Source organism: Amblyomma mixtum, chromosome 1 (genome assembly GCF_055824585.1).
Source record: "Amblyomma mixtum isolate Tamu chromosome 1, ASM5582458v1, whole genome shotgun sequence".
Taxonomy (NCBI): domain Eukaryota; kingdom Metazoa; phylum Arthropoda; class Arachnida; order Ixodida; family Ixodidae; genus Amblyomma; species Amblyomma mixtum.
In genome coordinates this window covers 177,205,134-177,227,665 of record NC_143012.1, presented here as the reverse complement: position 1 = coordinate 177,227,665, position 22,532 = coordinate 177,205,134, and the positions used below count along the sequence as shown (strand labels likewise).

At 50.7% G+C, this 22,532-nt stretch overlaps 1 protein-coding gene and 1 pseudogene across 1 annotated transcript in view; both read right to left on the bottom strand.

Moving 5' to 3' along the window:
- Window positions 1–16,929, bottom strand: part of LOC149370024 (uncharacterized) — a 32,909-nt gene extending 15,980 nt beyond the window's left edge. The window contains exons 1-3 of the mRNA XM_089576819.1: window positions 16,766–16,929; window positions 8,520–8,849; window positions 6,434–6,572 (exon numbers count right to left, since the gene is read on the bottom strand). Coding sequence (XP_089432945.1) covers window positions 6,434–6,572; window positions 8,520–8,849; window positions 16,766–16,913 — 617 coding nt within the window. The 5' untranslated portion in view covers window positions 16,914–16,929. The remainder of the gene's footprint in view (window positions 1–6,433; window positions 6,573–8,519; window positions 8,850–16,765) is intronic.
- Window positions 9,892–12,360, bottom strand: LOC149370025 (uncharacterized; annotated as a pseudogene).
- Window positions 16,930–22,532: the final 5,603 nt, after the last annotated feature.

Below are 22,532 nucleotides of genomic sequence, written 5' to 3'. Positions count from 1 at the left end.
CGACCGTGTGGTCCGGAATTCTCCACTACGATGTGAACGCGAATCAACTTGAGCTGTGAAGCAGTAATTACACTGGATTCGTTGCCATGTGCTAAAGTGCATATGATGTACGAACACCTGCCGAAATGTATTGCTGCGTCACCTGGCGGCCCGAAACTAAACAATGACGTATGGCACGTTCATTTCACTCTCGTAAGAATGTTCGCCCGGAGCCTCAGTCCAGCTATTCCCTGCGTCTTGAGCCGAAGAGCGAGCCTCACGACGAGTCGAGGAGCTTGCGTGCCTCCTGGCGTGCGCCACCATTCTGATAAGACGATGCCAAAAACGAATTCCCATAAAGTAAGCTACCTATTTTCCCCTACTGTATATGATTGTACAAACGGAGCGTCGCTGCCACTCCTCTTTGGAAACCGAAGGCCACCACTTCGGGGACCCATTCGAACGACCACCTCTGCGGACTCCGCAGATTCAATAGTTGAGCTGGGAGAAGATAGGTAACGCAACGAAACCTTTGTATATGGTGCGTCGATGTGCCAGCGCGAAGTCACGATCATCGATGCATGCAAGTGAAGCCACCACGCAAGACTTCACTAGGGTGCCTCGATGCTCAAGCCACCACGCAATGTGCGGTGTCCAGGACTAAGGATACGGACCAAGGATACGGACCATGTACTGGAGTCTTCTGACCCCCAAAATCTGAGTATTATTTTCACCAGCACCACGCAAGGTAGACAGTGTCTTCGCACTGCAGTGCTGGACGAAGATAATACGAGACTAAAATCGAGGTTGAGAAAAGGAAAGCGCGCAGTAACTGTCTCAAACTTCAGTGGACACCCGATCCGCGCCGTTAGGGAAGGGATGAATGTGGTAGTGAAAGAAGCGAGAGAGAAAGAGGGACCCTGGTGGTTGGCTTCGGAATAATTTCGACCACCTGAGTATCCTTAACGTGCACTGACATTGCACAGCACACGGACGCTTTACACGTATCAAATGTAAAAATGAAAATTGTTTTGAGGAAAGGAAATGACGTAATGACGTAGCAACTGTCTCGCATATCTCGGTGGACACCGCATCGCGTAGTAAGGGAGGGGATGAAGGAGGGAGTGAAAGAAGAAAGGAAGAGGGGCCGTACTGGAGGCCTCCGGAGTAATTTCGACCACCTGGGGATCTTTAACATGTCTTGACATCGCACAGCACACGGGCGCCTTTTGCGTTACGCCTCCACAGAAACGTGGCTGCCGTGGTCGGGTCCGAACCCGGGTATCCCGGCTAAGTAGACGAGCGCCTTAACCACTGAGCCACCGCGGCGGATCGCCTTCATCAAACGCGGCCATGGCTGCCGGGATTGAAGCCGCGTTCTGCGGCTCAACAACCGAAAATGTGACATGATCTGATGCATGGTACTAATGAATTACGGAATGGTATTACCGGAAACAAGACAGTTTTCTCGCCATATAGCAAGTGTCGGAGTTTGGTTATAGCAGGTCATTTTGGTCAGAGACCTTGTGTAATTAGTAATAACTGATTGAAGCATGTAAGCTCTCACTTTTACAACTAAACGAGCAAAAAGAGCACGGCAAAGGCGCATACACAACTTTTGGTGAGTCTAAGGGTTATGGGAGAAATACTTCGATTATTGATGCTATCAGATATGGGTGACATTCATAACTGCTGCAAGCCATTGGGTAAGTACGCCATTCTTTACTTAGCATGAAAGATGTGCGTCATTCCTCAATCGTTAACGAAAGATCACGTGACGGTTTGGTTTTGTTTATATAGAATTTAACGTTCCGATGTGGGTCACGCTATGAGGAATGCCGTAGTGGAGGCCTCCGGGTAATTTCCACCACCTGTGGTTCTTTAATGTGAGCTCACATCGCACAGTAAATAGGCCTCTAGCATTTGGAGTCCACCGAAATGCCGCCACCGCGGCCTGGATCGAACCCTAATCGTTCGCTTCAGGAGCCGAGCACCATAACAACTGAGCCACCGCGGTGACTATTAGCCGGGTCGCTGTTTAAAAAAAGAAACCTCAGAGGGGTTACCATTCGTGGTAATGAGTTGGTGAAGTGGAACTGTTGTGTGTTATATGTGCCACTGGAAGTATTAAAGGCGTATTATTCAGACAGTGCAGAAATTCTCTTGTTGAGGTTTTTTTCATACGCTTTTTTTTTTTAAGATTTGAAGCATGTCTTCGTTAGGAGCGATGATCTTCGGAGTAATGAAAACAGCCTTGCGGTCTGTAAAATGAACGCTTGTGCAGTGTGTTTGACCTAAGATTTTACACAATTTTAAAAATCGGGTTTTTTGAGGTAGAGGAGTTTTTTCAGAATAGTATTTTCAGCGGTGTAGTACATCAGAATGCAGCTAAAACATTCTGACTAGCAGGATGTATCACTGATAATGAATAGTAAACTTTTTAACTCTTATTCTTAGGGTTCTTAATTACTGAGAGGCGTGTAGCCAACAGTAAGTTACATCCATATCAGTTTCTAGAATTTCTAAAACGCACTTAGCCTCGGGGATGTGGCCCAACAAATTTAGGCTGTCTCGACGATTTGCGCGCACTGGAGAGGTTACTTTGCCTGCAAGCTTCCCTAAAGCACGTATTTTGGCGCGATGTAGCCAGAATGTGTTGATTCACAGCGCCAAGGCTAACTGCGTTTTCAAAGCTAAAAACTGCTATGGATATTAGGGTGGGCTACTTGCACCTAAATGATCTAGGAGCGTTAATGTAATAGTTAAAAAGTTATCTATTCAATAATAGTTACTAACCTGCTAGTTATCACGTTTAGCTTGAATGTATGTACTATACCGCTGACAATGTTATGCCGAAAAAGCGCTCTTGTAATTCAAAAAGTGTACTTTTAAAAATTGTGCAAAATCTTCGGTGGAACATCCTGTACACTGTCGTGCCATATCCTTGCTTTAGAGTGCGGGTTCTATGCTGCTTATTCTCGAAGTCGGGATTGCATTTTACCCCCTCATCGTCTTTAAGTTCATGCCGACTGCAGTGCCAGCCAAACTTATTCTGTCCGATATCGAAGCTGAAACCAACGAGTAGCACGGGGGAGGAGCTGAGTACAGTAAAAGCGAGCCTCTGGAATCGTATTACATTCTGGGAAGAAACCGGAGAGAAGTAGACGAGAATAATAAGAATTCAGTGTCCAAACCTTGCGGCGCACGTTTCTGCCACATGAGGTCCACCGATTAGGTCAGTGGATAAGGGAGACATTCCAGGACTCAAGTAAATTGCCACTACTGCCGACATGTTTTTTGTTTCTGTTCGAGATCTCTAGAGCCTCTTAGGATCCATCCATGTTTCGGATCTTGAGACACAAGACAAAGGCGTGTGTTGGTACTTTATTTATTTACTAGTCTATTTACAAATTATACTGCTTCTTCTGTTAGAGACAAAAGAGGGGTCGGTTAAATAGCGTTTGAATACAACAATTTCAAGTAATATGCTTACGCAGCTCTTTCTGAAATTCGTTAGTCCGCAGTGAACGCACGGAATTCCGTCTAAGCTAATTCATGATTCAACAGTCCGGGTAAAAATATAAAACCTAAAACTCTAAGGATGGAACGAAACGAACTAGGTTCAATGGGGAATCCGATGTGTAACAAGCGTAGTGGGGTTATCAAAGGGGTAGCGCTTGAATTTTTGTCGATCCATGAACGATTTTGTCCAGCATTGGACGGTTACCGTTGCGTCGATACGACAATGGCTCCAGTGACAAAGCGCGTGTATGACATGATGGTGAAAACCTCCGATCACGTGGTCGTGTGGAATATGTTGGGTTGTGCGCCAAGAGAGCGGACATTGAGTGCGGCTACCGAGAATGTACGAGGTTCGCTAATCATCTTGTACCACCTGGCCATTAGGCTGCTCATTCAGCGTGGCCGGGTACCTCTATCCGTTAGTCCTCAACAGGTATGGCGCATGTCCCTTCGTCACCGCGGCTACCGAGAATGTACGAGGTTCGCTAATCATCTTGTACCACCTGGCCATTAGGCCGCTGATTTAGTATGGACGGGTACCTGTATCCATTACTCCTCAACAGGTATGGCGCGTGTTCCGTCGTCACTAATTACAGACACGACGAGCGCAAACAAAACCGGTAGAGGTGCGCATTCGCCAACGTCGAGCTCAGTCTCATGGTACCTCTGCGGTAACCGCTGTAAGCCACCTGAAACCAAATTCTCTCGCTCACGGAGCACGCGTAGCCAAACGGGGCGTTGCGGCCACGTTGCTCGTCCGCTTATGCAACTTTCACGGCTGGATATTAGCGGCGCCGACGTGGAGCTTCTGGACGGGCGTTTTGCTGCAGATGCAGAGACAGGCTCTTCGCACGGCTTCATGGCACTAGCAGGAGCGAACTGATGGCGCTGAGGCGAGCGCCGTCTAATATACCATTGATGATGACATTATGATTTCGAGAACCAACAAGAAGCTTTGTGTAAGTAACGTGATTGTAAATGAGTCACGTCATCCGCGTGTCGTCATGTGATTTGATCACAGCAGTGCTGCTGAATCGACGAATGAGCCGCTGTGCTGTAAAAATGGAGAACAAAATATATGGAGCACGAAGCAAGCAAGAGAAGGAACTTTGTATTGGGCAGCCTATAGGTGTATACAAGATTCAGAGGCTAGCGGGTGAGGGCCCTCTGGTCGTTCAGGAGGTTCGACACGAGTCAAGAAGCTCGGGTAGGTGGTGAAGAAAGGAGAAAATGAGGGGACTAGATGGAAACCGTACACCGAAAAACAGTGCTGGAGGTTGTTTTAAGGACAGGGATGCTTGAGACAGGAAGGAGTCCAGGTGTTGGAAAACGACTAACAGGAATATGGAGTGTACAGACCTCGATCTTCGGTAGAAGATGAGTTTGGAAAGTGTTCAACTCCGTACGAAGGGGCACGAAGGGTGCAGAGCAAATTTCTTAGGCTTTTTTAGTTGCACGCCATGTCCCGCCGGCAACGAAGGGCATGCTCTTTGGTGTGCGCAGGGAATCGCAGGTGTCCGCTGAATAAGTGTTCCGATAAGCTGAAAAACCGGTGCACAGCCTACAATTCATCCTGTTCAGATATACAGACTCCTTAGCAAAGGAGAAAGAGAGCGGTGTAGGGCCCCTGAGGGATCTGTGTGAGGGTCGTCGGAAAGAGTTGCTCGTAAGGCGCAGATGCCAGGCATAGAGTTTAGCATAAATGGTGTACTGGGGCTAGCGGTACAGTTGGAATATTCCAACTACTGGACGGCCAGCAGAGGAGAGGCATATATTCCAGGGTACTGATGGCGGGAGTGGGGGAAGGGGGCAAAATTAAAGAGTCGGCCATGCACAGGTTCTGCAAAGAGGCGTGCGGGGCGCAAATTTTGCGCTTGTGTTAACCTTCTCGTTCTTGTCTGTGTGTGCGCAGTACCCTTTGTTGAAATGTACGACCGACTCGCCCAGCGATGCTCTCTCTTAAACTATGTAGCCCGCAGCGCGTAGGTCTCCAGCAAGACCTACTTTATTACAGGCCTGTTTTTCTCTAGCCTTTCTCCAGAGCGCATGTCCTAGTTCAAGCCATTCGCCGCTAGGATAGAAACACTGTTTTGTTTTCTTCAAAAAGTAATCCGGCGCTACATTCCAAGACGAGGACGGTGTGGCGCTAATACATATTTATTGGGAAAATGGCCTCCTCGAACATTTTATTTCTAGAGGACAGGTTTATCTTTCATCGATGTAATCATCATCATTAATTCGTTTAGTTTCTTAGCTATTGTTGGTCCATCAACCACCATATTCGGACAGCTATAGCTGCAGTAGCAGGTATCCGCTATTCCGCGACGGTGACGACATTTACATATATCCCATTTTTTTTCTAATATTATATTTTGATTCTCTAGCTGCGTTGCCATCTAAAAATTTTGTTGCTCATACTCTGGTGGACAGATTGTGATGACGTCACAAGGTTACGTGATCTCTCTCGACCAATAAATAATTTAATTCCTAACTGCCACGGTCGACAGATTAAGCCATCGGGGTAACCAATCAAGGCCGGTTGTGATGATGCCCCAGTGTCATGTGACCTCCCTAGACCAATCAGCGCATTTCGTGAGACCGAGCATCGGCGTAGTTTGAGTGCTACAACTCTATGCTATCGGATTAAAAACCATGCCGAAATGAAGAACGGTGCAATTTTAGACCACAAATGCACACCATGCTGGGTAAGTCATGGTTCAAGGTTTAATAAGCAATTATTTGCTAATCTGCCAAGACATGGCTGTTCCGTCTGAGGCCGCATATAGCCTCGGAGCTGCAGCGGGTGGGAGTAATTTTCTCCTGCGCGTGTAAGCGGCAACCCGAATCTGCTCTGGAGACGATCGCAGGGAGCCGAGAGGCCTCCAACTACCACCCGGCCGGTGCGTGGCAGCCCTAGGCGCCTCGTCGTCACCTGTAGAAGTTGGCCACGGCGCGCAGTCCCGTGCCAGCGGCGACGCCGGATCCATCCGCCCTCGCCGCGGTCACGTGCAGGCTGGCGTTCACGTGCGCCATTGTGAGCCGCCAGTGGGCGTCCAGGTAGTCGCTGCTGGCTGCGCAGGCGGCACGAAGAGCGTTGTTCGAGCAGACCAGAGCATGAACAAGGACTCCCGTTATTGAACAAAAGTTCAGCATTTGGACTCTGACAGTGGTTCGTCGCCAAGCTTTGCTGCTGACCATTACGCTGAGCTGTGCTAACTCGCGCACAACGGTGGGTGTAGGCTCTTCGACAAAAGTTTTGTCAATCATGGAGTGGACTGCCTCTCCCTGCTGTCTGTGAGGGATTGTGTGGTGACCTAACACGACATTAGTGTGCACTACCGTAATTGTACGCTCCTGTAAACCCCCCCTAGCCACATCTCCCTCACCAATGCTCTGGAAGTCGCGCGCAGACAACTAGAAACAGACTTTCTATGTCAAACCCCATCAGGTATGCGCTGGTTTAAAAAAGGGTACCCATTCTCGAATGCCACCTGTGTGGTGACAGAGCCATGCTCACCCAGCCGGACCTGCTGCTCAACTCCCGAATAGCGGGAGGTCGCATCGCTCAGCTCCGTCCCGGACGTCTAGCTTCGGGCAGAGGCACTAGCCGCCTAGGTCGCGGAGTTTGTTTTTCTAAAGGCAAGTCCGACAACGTGTGCTAATACTTGATTCGCAGCGTCGATGAGAGTACCACCGAGAGAAAAATAGAAGACGAAAAGCTGTGAAAATGGGTCCCCCTCTTGGAGACCATTGTACCTGTCGGAGGATTAATAAGAAATAAATTTTTCATTTATCTGGGACACGAGAGTACCTTCGCTAACCATCCTAATCACTAGGTCTGGCCTCATGTGGCTACTTTCTGTTTTGAAAGCCAGAAATGACAATGGAGGGGTGGCAGTTCTAGAGCGATTTAGATGCGGCTAGTGTTGCGAAGCAGTTTATCCGGAATTTTGGAAGAGTGGTTAGATTGGCCATACGCAGTGCGCCAACGGTGTGCAACTTCTGGCTGAAAAAGCTGAGCAAAATGAAAAGTTTCGCGCTTCCAGCTAAATCTCGGCTTGATAACGCAAGTAACAAACTTCTCAGCAACCCATCATACCTTGTTTATGCGATCAGTATGCAGTCGATACAACAGGCGCACATTTCAAAAGCCGACAGGGCGTGAAGGGAAAGGCGCGCAGTCAACGATTCGAGAAGCTTGGAGGAAATTGCACTCATGGAGAGTGCGATACCTCGAGCGTGCTGAGTGATGCCATCTACACTTCGCTCGTGCGCGGCGCCGCCGGATCGGAAAGAAGCGACTTGAGTTTTCTGAAAGCCGCTCTCCACGCCTGACAAATGGCGACGCGTGTCCCGGCGGGAAGGTGAGAGAGCGAGGTACAGTGGACGCTAAGTGTATGTCCACGGCTGTCTTGGTGCGAAGTAACGAAAAGACGCGGGGACTCTATATGTGAACGACGTTTAAAGCCGCCCGTCAGGCCATGCCGCCGTTTAAGCTTCGGTGAAGCGCTCCCGCACTACTCCGGGGTCGACATCACTAGCCCAGCCACAGACCAGAGAGGGAACGCGCGCCGGTCTTCGGGACGGCCCCGTCGCAACCCTCCGGTAGCCGGGCTGTCGCACCGTCAGACAAACATATTGTTTTGTTTTGGTTGGCTCTCTCTTGTCCTCGTGTGCTGCTGTTGCAAGATCTTTCTTTTACTGTAGCCTGCCTCTAGTGTTACTTTTATGTACTCCATTGTTTTCTAGACCACTTTGTATGTGTTGTTGCGAGTGATCAGAATTTCTCTGGAGACATGAAGCTAGTTCCTGCTTGCGAACCTATGACTCCAACCCGTTCTGCGACCGGCGAAAGCTGGGCACCGAACAGTTACCCCGCTTTGCCACTTGGTAGTTGGTTCCTTGCTGAGCTTGTCACACTGAGTCGAGGAAATCCCCTTACAGACCAGAACCACCACCCCCACACTCTCTAAGGGTGTCTGGGAGCGTCATAAGAAGTGCGAATTGGTGACACTCACCCCGGACTACGGTGGCTGTGACGTCCTCCTCGGGCGAGGCCTCGGCGCCCTCGGTCCAGCGGCGGCACACGTGCCCGTAGAAGTCGTGGCAGGGGCTCACCCCGGCGTCGACGAGCGCCTCGAGGTCTCGGGCGGCGCGGCGGCAGTTGGGCGACGAGCAGCGCGTCAGCACCAGCGGCTCCTCGACGCGCACGAAGACGACGGCGAGCACGGCGAGCAGCAGCACGAACAGCGAGACGGCCATGAGCGCCAGCAGCAGGTGCTGCAGGCCGCGAGGCCCCAGCGCCGACGCGGTGCGCTGGGTGATCTCGCGGATGGTCGTGGCGCCGACTGCGCAGGAGGAGGAGACGGGATTCAGGAGTCGGAGACGTCGAAGCTGCAGACCCTCGGCTCGTTTTCGTGGCTGTTAAGGCCATTGCGAATGCGTGCACAACGCTTGCGCTACTGCTCTGTCGTGCATCCAACATATACAACAAATAACAATATGGCGACGCAAGGAGCACATCGCGCAAAGTTCTGTACACGGACGTAGCGCCGTTCAGTGCAGACCACCGGCTCTATGCGGAATTCCCTGAGTATGGAGAAACTCGGGATTTTTCCAAGTTCTTCCGACGCCCTGAGATGTATGAGATAATGGCATCAAGACACAAAATTCATCCCCCGGCGCACCTCTAGTTTTATTGAGTTAACTAAAGTCACTCTGGGTTTGTGACCACTTGGGTGTCAGCCCATGAGCTTCATGGGCGTCGACAAAGTGTGACACACATGATCACATGGTCGGGGACTTCATTCATTTGTTCAGTTCCGCCACGGGCATCACCTTTGGGAGCTATGGCTATGGAAATAATTTTATTAGTGCACCTTTCTAACGCACACTGTGCCACTTGATAAACATTTCACACTGCGCAAGTTGCGCACCGAACGAGCTTTACAATTATTTGCAATTCGTTACATATTTCCTTGTACCGCGAGAGAACGCTATGGTCGTGTCGTCAGCTGCAGTGGCTTCAAGTTCGCGCCAAAATTTCGCGGTCATGGAGCTTCCTCTTGTAACATGACCTTGCAGATGGCGCGTGTAATTCGAATGGAGTGGTGGTTCTGGAGACGCAACGGCTACGGTGGCGGCGGAGAAGCGGCGAAAAGTAGTCTTTTTCCGTGCACCTCGTTGCTCCTTCTTTCCTTTAAGCAAATAGCTACACTCAAGTTCGGCATTTTATCAGCAACTGCGACTTCTGCACCTTGCATCGCTGCGAATATATATATATATATATATATATATATATATATATATATATATATATATATATATATATACACACACACACACACAGACGCGTTGAGCTGAGCGTCCGCTCGATTGCCTAGCCTTTTTTTAATCCCACTTCCTCGTCTTCCTCCGCCTGCTTCTTTCATCACGACTTCGTCTTTGTTGTCTCGGCATCACACTCGGCCACGACTGCGGACGCCCTGTTGATTGTAGGCCGCGTCGCACCCAGACCTCGTCGTCGTACACGCGGCCACTCGTCTCGCCCCGCTTCAGCAGCCGCTCCTTCATGGTCTCGTCCTTCACTTCGACGTAGAGCAGGTTGGTGCAGTTGCACACCTCAGCCTCGAAGCGGTCACCCTGTTCGGTGTTCCTGGGGTAACCGTCAATCAGGAACCTTTGGCTGTCGCCACGCTCTTCCTCATTGCTCCTTTCAGCAGCTGCAAGACCGTGACCAGTGGGACGAGCTCACCCTTCGTCATGATCTCGTTCATCTCCTTGCCCAGGTCGCTGCCGGACTGCACCTCCGCCCGCAGCAGGTCACCGGAAGAGATGTGCGTGAAGCCGTAGTTGGCCGCTATCTGCTCGCATTGGGTACCCTTGCCGCAGCCGGGGCCGCCGAAGACAAACACGACGGGGACTTGAGTTTTAGAGGCCCGTCCATTGGCGTCGAAGTAGGGGGAGGAGCAGGGGAGCAGGCCTGGCTGGAGGCGGAACTTCCTCAGCCTTCTCATCTGGTTCTTTTCTCCTCCACTTTCTTTTCTTCTCCTTTCTCGTCTTTCTCTTCTTTCTTCTCTTCCTTCTTTTCCTCTTGGCCTTTCTGATCATGAACAGGCCGTCCATATCATCGTCGGCATCCCTGACATAGGCGCCGCGAAGTCGTCCGCTGGTGGATCGGCGTGGAGGGCCGCGGCAGACCAGGACAGTACCCGGACAGTTGCAGGCTCTCGACCGTGTCCCTGCGAGGTCGTCATGCAAGGTGGTGTGTTCGAAGCTGCGTCGACGCATCAAGGGCGACGCCGGTGGTGGACTATCTTCTCGATTCTCATCAAGCTGCCTGCCCTGATGCAGCGTCTCTCTAACGGGAGGGGACGTGGGAGCATCCAATCCTCGTTCGATTTGGAACATTAGGAGGCGCGATACTGATGGCCCGCTGCCGAACCTGGAACCCGGAGAAGGCGGCAGCCGCGAACGGCCTACTGGTAGCCTGCGTCCGGAGCGGGACCCGGAAGTTGCTGGCTGCCGAGCAGGTGGCACTGGAGGGGTCCGCTTTCCGCTGAGGGCCTCGTAACCCTCGTCGATGCGGTCCTCTTCGCGGAAGTCCACGCTGGAAACAGGCTGGCGCCGGATTTTGTCTGGGAAAATTGGCTCATGAAACTGACGTCCCGGCAGCAGGGGACGCGGTTGTCCTGGAGTGGCCGTCATCCGTTGAGGCGGCAACCCAGGCGACCGCACTCCAGGCGGCATGCTACCCAGGCTATTACTGTTCGGACTTGAGCATCCGATGACGCTGCTGATAGCCACTGAGCCCGGAGCCGCCGTCACCGAGCTGGCGAAGCACGGGTGCCGTGGCGAAGGTGGCGTCATGAACCCAGCACTGCCTGCAGGAGGCGGCTGCGCCGCGGGCCGACCGAAGCGGTGTCCATCATACGTCGATGCCGGAATGTTGGGATGCCTCATCGGTCCATGAGACGGTTCTAGAGACATCAGCGGGGACGGTGGCACTGCTGAGACGGAGCCCGCGCTCCCGATGTAATTGGGAGGAGCGCTGGTTGCATTTTGGCCGGGAACTGCCGACACCTCGGCGAGCGAGGCGGTCATCTGAGAGCGGTGCACCACGGAGGACGCGTATCCGCTCTTCGGCTGCGGTGACTGCGGTGGCGGACTGACGATTGTGTTGTAGCCGACCCGCAGGAGCTCGGATGCTTCCACCGCGGCAATGGGCGCCTCAGAGCCCAACGCCTGCTGTGGCCACGTGCGGCCCCTGCAGGCCTGAAGAAGGCGTACCTTATCTTGATTGTAAAGGGCGATGTCTTCGTCTGGAGCCTGGCGCCGCGCTCTCATCGTCGTGAGTTTGGCGTCGTGCGCAGTGGCCAGGGGTGTAAGCGTGGCAAGAAGTGCAGAGGTCCAGGCCGGCCAAGTGGTGTAGCGGCGGCCTTCGTACTGGTGCCAGGCGCGGGCGGCACCGCGGAGATGGTCTTCCGCGACGGCGAGCGTGGTGGCTGGAGACCAGGCGAAACGCCGGGCAGCAGCGTCGACCACTTGAATCCACGCTTCGGCGTCGTCAGAAAATCTACGGTACTCCGGAATTTGTACCGGGGTTACTGGGTATCCAGGGGACAGTGATGCGCGGCCAAGCGCTGCAGTCAAAGAAGCAGATAACTCCCGGGTGATGGAGAGGGCTTCGGGAAGAAGGGCCAAGGCCGAATCCGCCGAGGAGGCATGGACGCCGTTCTCGGGCGGAATAGGGGTCCCAGGCGCCGAGGGAGCCGGCCGTGGGACTGCCCGGCCGCTTCGAAGGAGGAGCGACGGGCCGTGGAGGTCCGGGCCGGGCTCGACGTTGGTCGACTGCGCCATTGTAATGACGGACACACAGACGCGCTGAGCTGAGCGTCCGCTCGATTGCCTAGCCTTTTTTTTAATCCCACTTCCTCGTCTTCCTCCGCCTGCTTCTTTCATCACGACTTCGTCTTTGTTGTCTCGGCATCACAATATATATATATATATATATATATATATATATATATATATATATATATATATATATATATATATATATATATATATATATATAGCGAAGTATACGCTTCGTTAAAGGAAACATTTATTCAACTCGACGTTTCGATCGGAAGACCGATCTTCTTCAGGCCTCACGCAATGACCTTCTTAACTCCTGAAGAAGATGGGTCTTCCGATCGAAACGTCGAGTTGAATAAATATGGTTTGGTTTATGGGGTTTAACGTCCCAAAGCGACTGAGGCTATGAGAGACGCCGTAGTGAAGGGCTCCGGAAATTTCGACCACCTGGGGTTCTTTAACGTGCACTGACATCGCACAGTACACGGGCCTCTAGAATTTCTCCTCCAAAGAAATTCCAGCCGCCGCGGCCGGGATCGAACCCGCGTCTTTCGGGTCAGCAGCCGAGCACAATAGCCACTGAGTCACCGCGGCGGCAGTTGAATAAATATGTTTCCTTTAACGAAGCGTATACTTCGCTATATATTATTATAAGCAGTCTAGTACTTCACGCTTTCGCAACCCATATATATATATATAAAAAGGCTGGTCCTCCAGTCGAAACGTCGTGAATTAAATCTTATGTTTTTCAATTGCTGGTGACTTTATCTCATATTAATCAATCAGCTGCCAAGAAATAATTTTGTATATATATATGTATGTATGTTTGTATATCGATGTAAAATCGACAATCTTGCACCGTGAAGTAGGCATGCATGTATAATTACCCCATTCAAGTCCTAAATGCCGCAATACGCTCGTTAGACTGTGATCATCCGACAATATTTTTGTCCCTTCATGGTACTTCTGGAGCAAGATCGGGACGTGAGCTCTCGGGAATTTCAATAGCTTTCAGACTATATCAAGAGCAATGCGGTTGCTGGCTGTTAATTTCAGCCTGATTAGAGCCCATTTTGTAGTGTGGAACTGGCGGTAGTTTCGGCTGAGAGCTACCTCGATTCTGAACATTAAGACATTTTAGCTGCAGCAGTAACCTAAGTTTCAACATTCGTAAAACAGCAACTCAGGGAATGTTAGGACCTTTGAGCTATTTTTCTCAGATCATATCATATCAAACTCAGGTCCTAACTGTGTTCCAGATGCCTGCACTCGGACAGCCCTTTCTTGGGTCGCAAATTAATTTAACAAACAACTGCCTCTGAACAACACCTTGATCACAAAAAAAAAGATTTGATAAGCAAAACTAGTAAGCTAAGCCGCCCTGACCAAACCACTATTAATTTGTGCCTGTGCTCGCCTTCACAGTCCATTCACAGTTAATTATTTTTTTTTTGCATGTTAAAGACATACTACCTGAAACCTTAACTCGCGGTGAATGGCGCGTCTTTTTTAGTTGCCCATTGTCTGGTCATTGCGGTAAATGATGTACTTTTCATTCCGTCTCTATGCCTCTCTGAAACAATTATGCTCGTCTTCTCGTAGTTTTCCTGACTCACGCTACGATAATCTCGTTGATTCCTTGATGGCGATTGGGTTAGTCTTAGAAAGAGCCTTTATTTCAATGTATGTGTCACTGACATATCAGACGACATCCGTGCTGCCGCCGAAAAGAAGGACACGTTCCCTAATATAAACCCGCTCAGCCGCTGTCTTGGGGAAAAGCGAGCCACCACTTCTGCACAGCGCGTCAGAGGTATCTCTTTTGCAGCGGCTCACAGTGGTATGGTGACGTCCAATGAACCGGTCTTAGGTGACGCTTCCCTGTAAACTGCCAGTGCTGAACATTCGGAGGGCACGAGGACTTGCTCTTCGGCTGTGAGCGATCCAGGTCCGCCACGCAGTCTCCTCAGACGTGGACTCGTCGCCCAGCTCGTCGAGCAGCCAGTGCATAGACATTTTGAAGAGGCCAATATGACGCTGGAACACTTCATCGGTCATGTCATTAAGCGGCTCTTCGGTCATATTGCCCTTTTCCTCGGTCGAAGCGATGGTCCAAGCTGCCGCTGCTGCCGCCATGACCCCCCGAGCTGAATTAGAGGGCTTTCCCCATTCACCGGTGGCCCGCCGCGGTGGTTCAGTGGTTATGGTGCTAGGCTGCTGACCCGAAAGACGCGGGTTCGATCCCGGTCGCGGCGGTTGAATTTCGATGGAGGCGAAATTCTAAAGGCCCGTGTGCTGTGCGATGTCAGTGCACGTTAAAGAACCCCAGGTGGTCGAAATTTCCGGAGCCCTTCACTACGGCGTCCCTCGTAGCCTGAGGTGCTTCGGGACGTTAAACCCCAATAAACCAAACCAAATCATTCACCGGTTTCAGAAAGACTTCACACCCTAGGCGTGGCGAGAAACTTTTATGCGCTTACACGATACGGTTGAGTCACGACCAACTTTTGTCCCGCTACAGCAAAGCCGTGCTGAGAGACGCTAACAATGTTGACCGTCGAAATATGACAGGCGTCATGCATGATCAATCTGAGAACCACTGTCGAAAACACATAACGCATTGCTATCGTTGGTTTCTTTTCTCGGACTTTGATAGCATAAAAACACTATAACCTGCATTGTGACCATACAGCACACAGAAAAAAGCGGCATGCTCATCACTGCGCCTGCTTGCAAGTCGTTAGCCACGGATCACGACGAAGATGAAGCGGTGCAATGAGGCATGCGCCGTTCTGTAGTGTATACAGAGCTCTTTCAGTTAGCACGCTCATGCTTTCACCGGGACAATCGAAGAGGTCGTTGAAAGAATTCACCGCGTGTGCTCTGTTCGCTTTCGGGTGTGCATGGACAGATAATTTCCGAAAGAGGAGACACGCGTTTGACGCGCCCGAACAAGGCGTGGAAACGGCTTCTGGCGCGTGTCTAGATAGACAGTGAGTAGGTCACGATATTAGGATTTGAAATATTATGTTATTATGTCGATAAGTCTGCTGCGTTGGAAACGCAGACACTGCGCGCGTAGGGTGCGCTTAAGTTGATATAAGTGGTTTTATCTCTGCATTTTATTGTCCGCTTCTTCTGCACATTGCGCGCTATCTTCGTTCTGTGACTGCCGTCACGCAAACTCGGGAAAAGCGCGTGCTGAACTCGGGGCACTCTCCACAGAACGGAGAGGAGAAGGACGTGAAAATTAGAGGAGGTGACCGTAAGTAGTTTCGCTCGATTATATTGCTCTGGGGAGGAGGGCGAATGAGGAGGAAGAACATAATCTACGTTTCTGACACGAAATAATGCATGTATGATGCATTCACGCAAGAGCGCTGCATCATTGGCTGGGGTGTAAATGCTTCCGTATTATTCGAGCCAACGGTAGCGTTCTCAGCTCTTAACTGCATAGCTCATATGGAAAGATGCAATTGGAGGTTCACAACGCATGTGTTGTGCCCTGTGTTCTCACTTTGTCCTCGTGAGTTTCCTTCTGTGCCACTCACGGGCTCATGATAACCAACGAGGGCGACACTTTCCAATCCCGAAGAACGGTTAAGCAGCAGAAGCTGCGCGAGCGTCGCTGCCGATTCCTGGGCGACATTTGGTGGCGCCCACGATGCCCCAAAGCAGTGTCCCTACGTGGATGGTGTCGCCTCGCCATTCGCTATTCGTGGTGCAGGCAGCTATAGAATAGCGCATCAAAGCCGTCATCATAGACTCGGAATATGGTACACTAAACGCCCGTCAGACTCTTACAGCAGCGGTATAAAAAAACTGCTATTAAGGCCTACAAAACGACCGCGTGGCACAGGTATTTTATTTCCTCAAAAAGGCCCTACGGGTATGGGGAATTACATGAGCGATGGGTAACGACATTTTCGTAGCAATAACCTCGGCGGTATTTTTTTTAATCTATGAGGTTCACATGGTGTACAGCGTCGTAGTTCACTCCCGTCCGTAGACGACTTGAAATGACCGAAGATGAGCGATGGTTCTAGCAGCGGGGGTGTATAGAGCCTTGTGATTGCTTATATGGTTGGATAGGCAACGTATTGGTAATATGTCTGATGTTAAAAAAGGCTCTGTTCCCACCACCATTTTTTAAACCCCTTGATGTTAGCTCACGCGGCTATTCAGGTGTCCACCAATAGCCGGACAGGTTTGTGCGTTTGCTCCCTTCAAAGACTTTAACTTATAGTCTTAGCTCGCTGAACTGGGAGCCATACGCCAAACGACAGATTCCTGTAGTCGTGTTGCAGCCATGGATACTGAAGCGTAGAGGTTTCTCTTCCTCCCCCCCCCCCCCCCCCCCCTTCGTTTCGTAAAACGTTGAGGAAGTAGCTCCAGCTGTACTCACATCTGACGAACCACCGGGGACGGCTCTTCGTGCCGGTGGCGTCCGTGGGCCCTTCGTTGCGTGACAGCGGACTCTGTGCGATGGCAGATGTTGCGCCGGGGGGCACCGGACCCTCGGCAGACAAGAAGATAGGCAGCGATCCGCTCATCGGCGCCGCCTCCACTACTCCATCCTGCAGCCAGACAACGGAATGGCGTTTTTGTGCCGCTAACCGCGGCGATTTTTAACACTCTAATCAAGGGGCCACAAACACGTGGCCCGCTGGTCCTAAACGAGACGTCTGGCACAAGGACGCTGAAGTCACCTTGCCAGCACACTATTTCTTTGTCCGCCATCTGCATCGTGCACTTCTTCGCTGTTCCATGTTTTTGTGCCTTCTCGTTGCACTACGCACCGTCTGCAAGCTAGCAGCTAGGAGCTCTTCGCTAGAAAATCGAGAGGCAGCAACCTCCTACCTTAAGATTTTCACCGGCTGTGAGCCGAAGTTTACCATTCGCTTCGACCGAATCTGCAGAAGCATTTAAGTGCTCGTAGGCTGGATGAATAGCCCACTGTTCCGTTCATTACTAGGAATTCGGGACAAGTGCTTCTAGTTCCCTCGGCTGCCACCATCTGGCGCATGGCTTTCAACATCCACAAATAGCGCGTTGATATCGTCGGTGACGTAAGAACGAAACAGCGACCGAGTAGCTGCAGAACAGAAGAACCAATAGGCCACTACGCTTAGCGGCACTGGCTGGGAGCTGTCCCGAATTACTGGTAATGGTGAGAGGTCGGTAATTGTAAACTGGCTCATTACCCACCTTCTACGTGTGGCCCTATCGCACAGCGCTTTTTTTTTTTGTTGGGCGCACTGAGTGTTGCAGACATTGCACGCAACTAACGAAGAAACAGAACCTGCTATGGGCACAGCATACCGGGTGTTTCAACTGAGATTTTCAACAAATTTTAAAGTGGGGTTTTTGAGCTAAAATATCCTTCTGTTTTGGAGCTAAAATAGCCAAAATTTATAGGGCCACAGAAGCTAGCGTAACTGCATTTTAAAATTCTTACAACTGATATGGGTATTACTTGCGGTGGACTGCACGCCTGTCATAATTAAGGAGCAGAAGAATAATACCTAAAAATTGAACTACGCAATATTAGTTAAACACTCTGATAGTATTCTAATGTACTACACCGCTGACAATGCTATGCTGATAAAAGAGCTCTACGAACTCAAAAGGGCGATTTTTAAAAAGTATGTAATGACTTAGGTGAAACATCATACATAATGACGATTAAGCGCCCCCTAATTTTTAGTGCGATAGCCCTTATAGTGAGCATTCCCCATATTTAGCCGTTGTGTGTTTGTTTGTCTGTTTCTTTGCTTGTTTGTCTGACTGAAGCCTGCTTTGTGGCAGGCTGCCCACCTTCCTACCGGAATGTGTTCAGTCTGCCAGGTATAATATATATATACTGTCCATCGCGCAAACTGCCCGCTGCAGCAGGTGGAAGTTCAGTTAATGATTGGTCGCGAGAGGTTGTCGCGAAGAGCAAACTGAGTGGCACAAGGCCCACCGAAGGCAGCACCTGTTGTCGCAGCGCAGTGGCGCATCGCTTAAAGGGCAACTGACTAGGCTCAGGACATTTTTGAAACCAAGCCCTCTTCATAGATGAGGCATCGAAGATAACCGCTGCAAATACTAGAGCTATGCGCCCCCCGAAAAGCTGTAAAAATTCAATCAAAGCCCGCTCGTTCTTTCCTTCCACAAGCACACGTCCACGCCCTCTACTCTGGTTCTTTTGACGTCATGCGGGACACTTTCGCTAAAGGCATTCCATTGGTTCGTCGTTCTCACTGACGGGCGAAGGGTAGGCGTCGCGTCGTCTGCTCGTCAGCGCCTTCCGTTTCAGCACATGCCTACAAGGCCGCATGAAGGAAAAAAATTGGCGGGGGCTCAGCTTTGGTTGAGCCTGGTAGGTTGCGAAGCGAGCGCAGCACCTCTAACGGAAGGAACGCAGGTCTAAAGAAGGAACGCAGTGCGCCGCGTCTACAGGTCAGGGCCGTTTCACATGCTGCGACTAGAACCAAAATAGTCCGCCTAGTCGGTGACGCCGCAGTGAGATTTTCGCACAGTGCTTTCACATGCAACGCGTACCGAGCGGATTCGGTCGGAGGGACACGCAAGGTTGCTCGATGTTCGCGTAGGCAACCCACGATTAAACGCGACAGAAACGCTGCGCGGAATGCGTTGATGATGTTATGACCAGTGTGTTTTTAGATGCAAGGCAATATTTCGTATGTTTTGATTAGAATAAACAGTTTTGCTTACAGCTCCCGCGTGACGTCACGTCACGTGCCGCCTCGGCGCTGTCCATTGGTCAGTCGCAGAGCGAACACACCGACGCTGTGACTGGATTCCAACCGGACGGAACTTGGTCGCAGGCCGTCTGCGGCTAGACCGACGGCCCTCCCCAGTCGCAGACCGACAGAATTCGCAGCCTCGCAGGCGAGAATAGCATGCATGTGAAACGGCCCTCGCGCGCGGCCCTCGCTGCGCGTCGACTCGTCTTGGTAGGCCATCTCTCACCCTGGCATGACGTCACGCTAGGACGTCACTAGGCATGGCATGACGTCAAAGGTCATTCTAAATGTCACGCGTGGCTACCGGGCGCCGCTGCGCGACGACTCGACTTGGTAGCCCATCTCTTCATTCTAAAGGTCATTCTAAAGGTCAAACGTGGCTACCTGCCGCCGCTACGCGAAAGGCCGTTCATAAGCATATATAGTATTGCTTCCGCAATAAAAAAAAAGTGAGGAGGGAGCGTCCGGCGACAGCCTTGAACCCTAGTCATAAAAAGTAAAACATAGCAAAACAGAGAGTCGAGGCACGAGATAGCCCTCAGCGTGCGCGCTTCTTCCTCAGTTTTTTTTTTCCTACATGCATACCCCCCAAAACAAGGTTTTAGTTAGCTGTGACAGTTCATGTATGCTTCAGCGTGTTCTGTGTGTTTGCCGTGTCGTGTGTAGTGGACCCTTTCCTTCACGCGCGCACTCGACTGCTCCGCACGCACACCGCTTATCGTTCGTGCATCTTTCTACGCCTTTGCTCTGTTGAGCGGCATGAGCTTAGGAGCAGAGAAAAGACACAAGCACACCGAACACATAAACACACACGGAGAAAAGCAAACGGGCGGTTGCCGGGTCCGCGGTTCGCCGTGCGTTTCGAACAAAACCGACTCCCTCCTCTCCGGTCGTGAGATGATGGGAGGCCTAAAAAAATGAAAAGGTGGTACGCTAACTGGGGTTGACAAACAGATGTAGAAAGGATGCACTCGCTAACAAGTTTAAGTGGTCGAGCCGATCGCACCTCTCGATCGTTCAGTGTGCGGAGAAAATGCAACGACGCTGTTACGTCGTTGAATGCGCACGCAGCGACTGGAGTCGAACCACAATCCATCCGGCACAGATTTCCAGGAGATTATGAGTTGAGTCGTGTCTGGCTCCAACGCATCGGCCTTCCTGGCACAACGGTAAAAAATGCGGTGATTTGCGGAAGACACTTCGCTCCGCACGACTACGCGTCCACGACCGATGCAAGTGGGGAGAAGCAGGACAAAGAAAAAAAACGCGACGAAACACCGCTAGGAGACCAAAAGAGCAAAATAGAGAGGGTTTTGGGAGACCCGCCGCTCCCCCCTGACCAAGAAAAGAATTCTTTTCAAGGCGGGACCGTGACTTAGACATGTAACGCACTCCACCAGACACCACGCCTCCGACTAACATCGAAGGAGAAAGGGTGCTTTTCCCGTGCGGAGCCTACTCGACGTGGCGGGAGAGAGAAAAATCTCGAGGAGGGAACGGAAGGAGAGGAGCATGGCTACCAGAGAGGTAGAAAATATTTTCGACCAGGGGATGGTCACTTGCCCTTTACCGACTTCACCACGGCGCCAGGAGTGGGTCTGAGGATCCCAGGGATCTATGAGTGTAAAGTAGCGAATGAAGAATTCCGTATATATATATATATATATATAGGCATTCAATCATTATCTCTATCGGAATAACTTCCATCCGTGAACAATTAGTCCGAACACCGGAACGGAAGAAAAAACCTAAGTACTAGCGCACCTAATTCGTATTTGGCCGAAGTACGCAAATCAAAGTTCACATTTTGTTTTGCACGGGCGTCTAGCCACCCAACATAGTTATTCACACACGGCCTGACGCAGTCTTCGACATAATGCATTTTGTCTAAACGCGTCATTAGGAAACCGCTTCAACAGCACTGCACGGTTTTTGAGGCTGGGTTAACTCCTCAGTGAGAAAACTTGCTAAAACATATATGCAAATGTCGGTTATTTACCTATCACTTTCGAAGTTAGTTCTTACTTACTTCTCTTTGGCAAAATCGGTATTCAAAAAGTGGCACATCCTGTAAATTGACATATTAGAAAAAAGCATTTATGTGCCTCTGTACGGAAACATTTTTAATGGGACCACATTGCTAAGCGCATGCTACAGGATTGCACCGTGCTTTTGGTTCTATAAATGGCTTATCAAGCGAGTGATCACAAAATGAACAAGGGAGGGGAAAACCTCAGGTTGCTTGAGCCAACGTTTCGACAAGGGGACTTGTCTTCGTCTGGGCGCCAAGGACCATCTACCACACCCTCTCTCTACCATGGATTATCAAGCGAGTGTATTTCTATCTTTTAAAATAATGCCCCGTCCCCCTTAGTCACGACCGAAGACACTACAACAGCACCGCCGACGTACCGTGGATATACCTGTGGTGCAGACTGAATCGAAGAGCGGATACCCGTTGAGGATTTTGTGTTTCGTTAATTTATTTTGCACTGCCAGTCCATGTGCTTTACATTCTACACTGGGTGAGGTATGTACAGAAATAAAAAAGAAAAAAAGTACAGCATCAACCATTCGACCCTGAGAGAACATGGTCGATCGATCAGCCATCATTGCGTTCCTTTCCGTCAATATTCCGGTAAAGCCTGCTGTTCCGGTTACATACATGCAGTTTTAAAAGACAGCATGTCAATTTCCGGTGCCTGTCGTTCACAGTGCATGCTCTCTTAATTAAACATTGTCAGGTTAGGGACTAAAACGACTGGAAAATATTAAGCCTCCCCCCCTTCGTCGTTTCTCCCCTTCAGCGCTTATGTCTCTATTAAACAATGCGTACCGGTGTGAGTATTCCCAGAGCCTCGCTGTGCTGCTGCTGCTGCGGGGTGGCGTACACGGAAGAGCTGCCCTCCATTTCCGCCGAGTCGAGCTTCTTCAGGACGCTCACGCTGGACCAGCTCTCTCGAGGCGAATGAATCGCGGTGGCTGCGTAGAGAACAACAGCGTTTGAGTGTCGCCAACAGAACTTCACTCGCGATGTAACGATGCGCAGCCGACAGCCATAAAAATGACTGTATTTTGCACAGCGAGCACCTGTTGCTTGTACACTGCCACCAGCCTCTACCGCAGCTTCAAGATAAATTGGGAAAGCCCACCCAGATCTCACATTCAAGATTCCATGCATCAATGCGCACCAGCAGTCTGCAGTCTACTGAGTATACAGATCCGCCGAATATAGTGCCTGTGGCAACAATTTGGTGTTTCTGCATTTTAGAAAATTCTGTTGCTGGCGCCATCGGGAGTAAGGTGTATAGACAGCCTACAGACATAGCAATAGATAGCATGGGCAGAAAAGGAGGAGGATTCCTTTTAAAGTGCTACCTGTATGAAGCAAAGTGAGTGGGTTTCGCGCTGTCCGGGTCC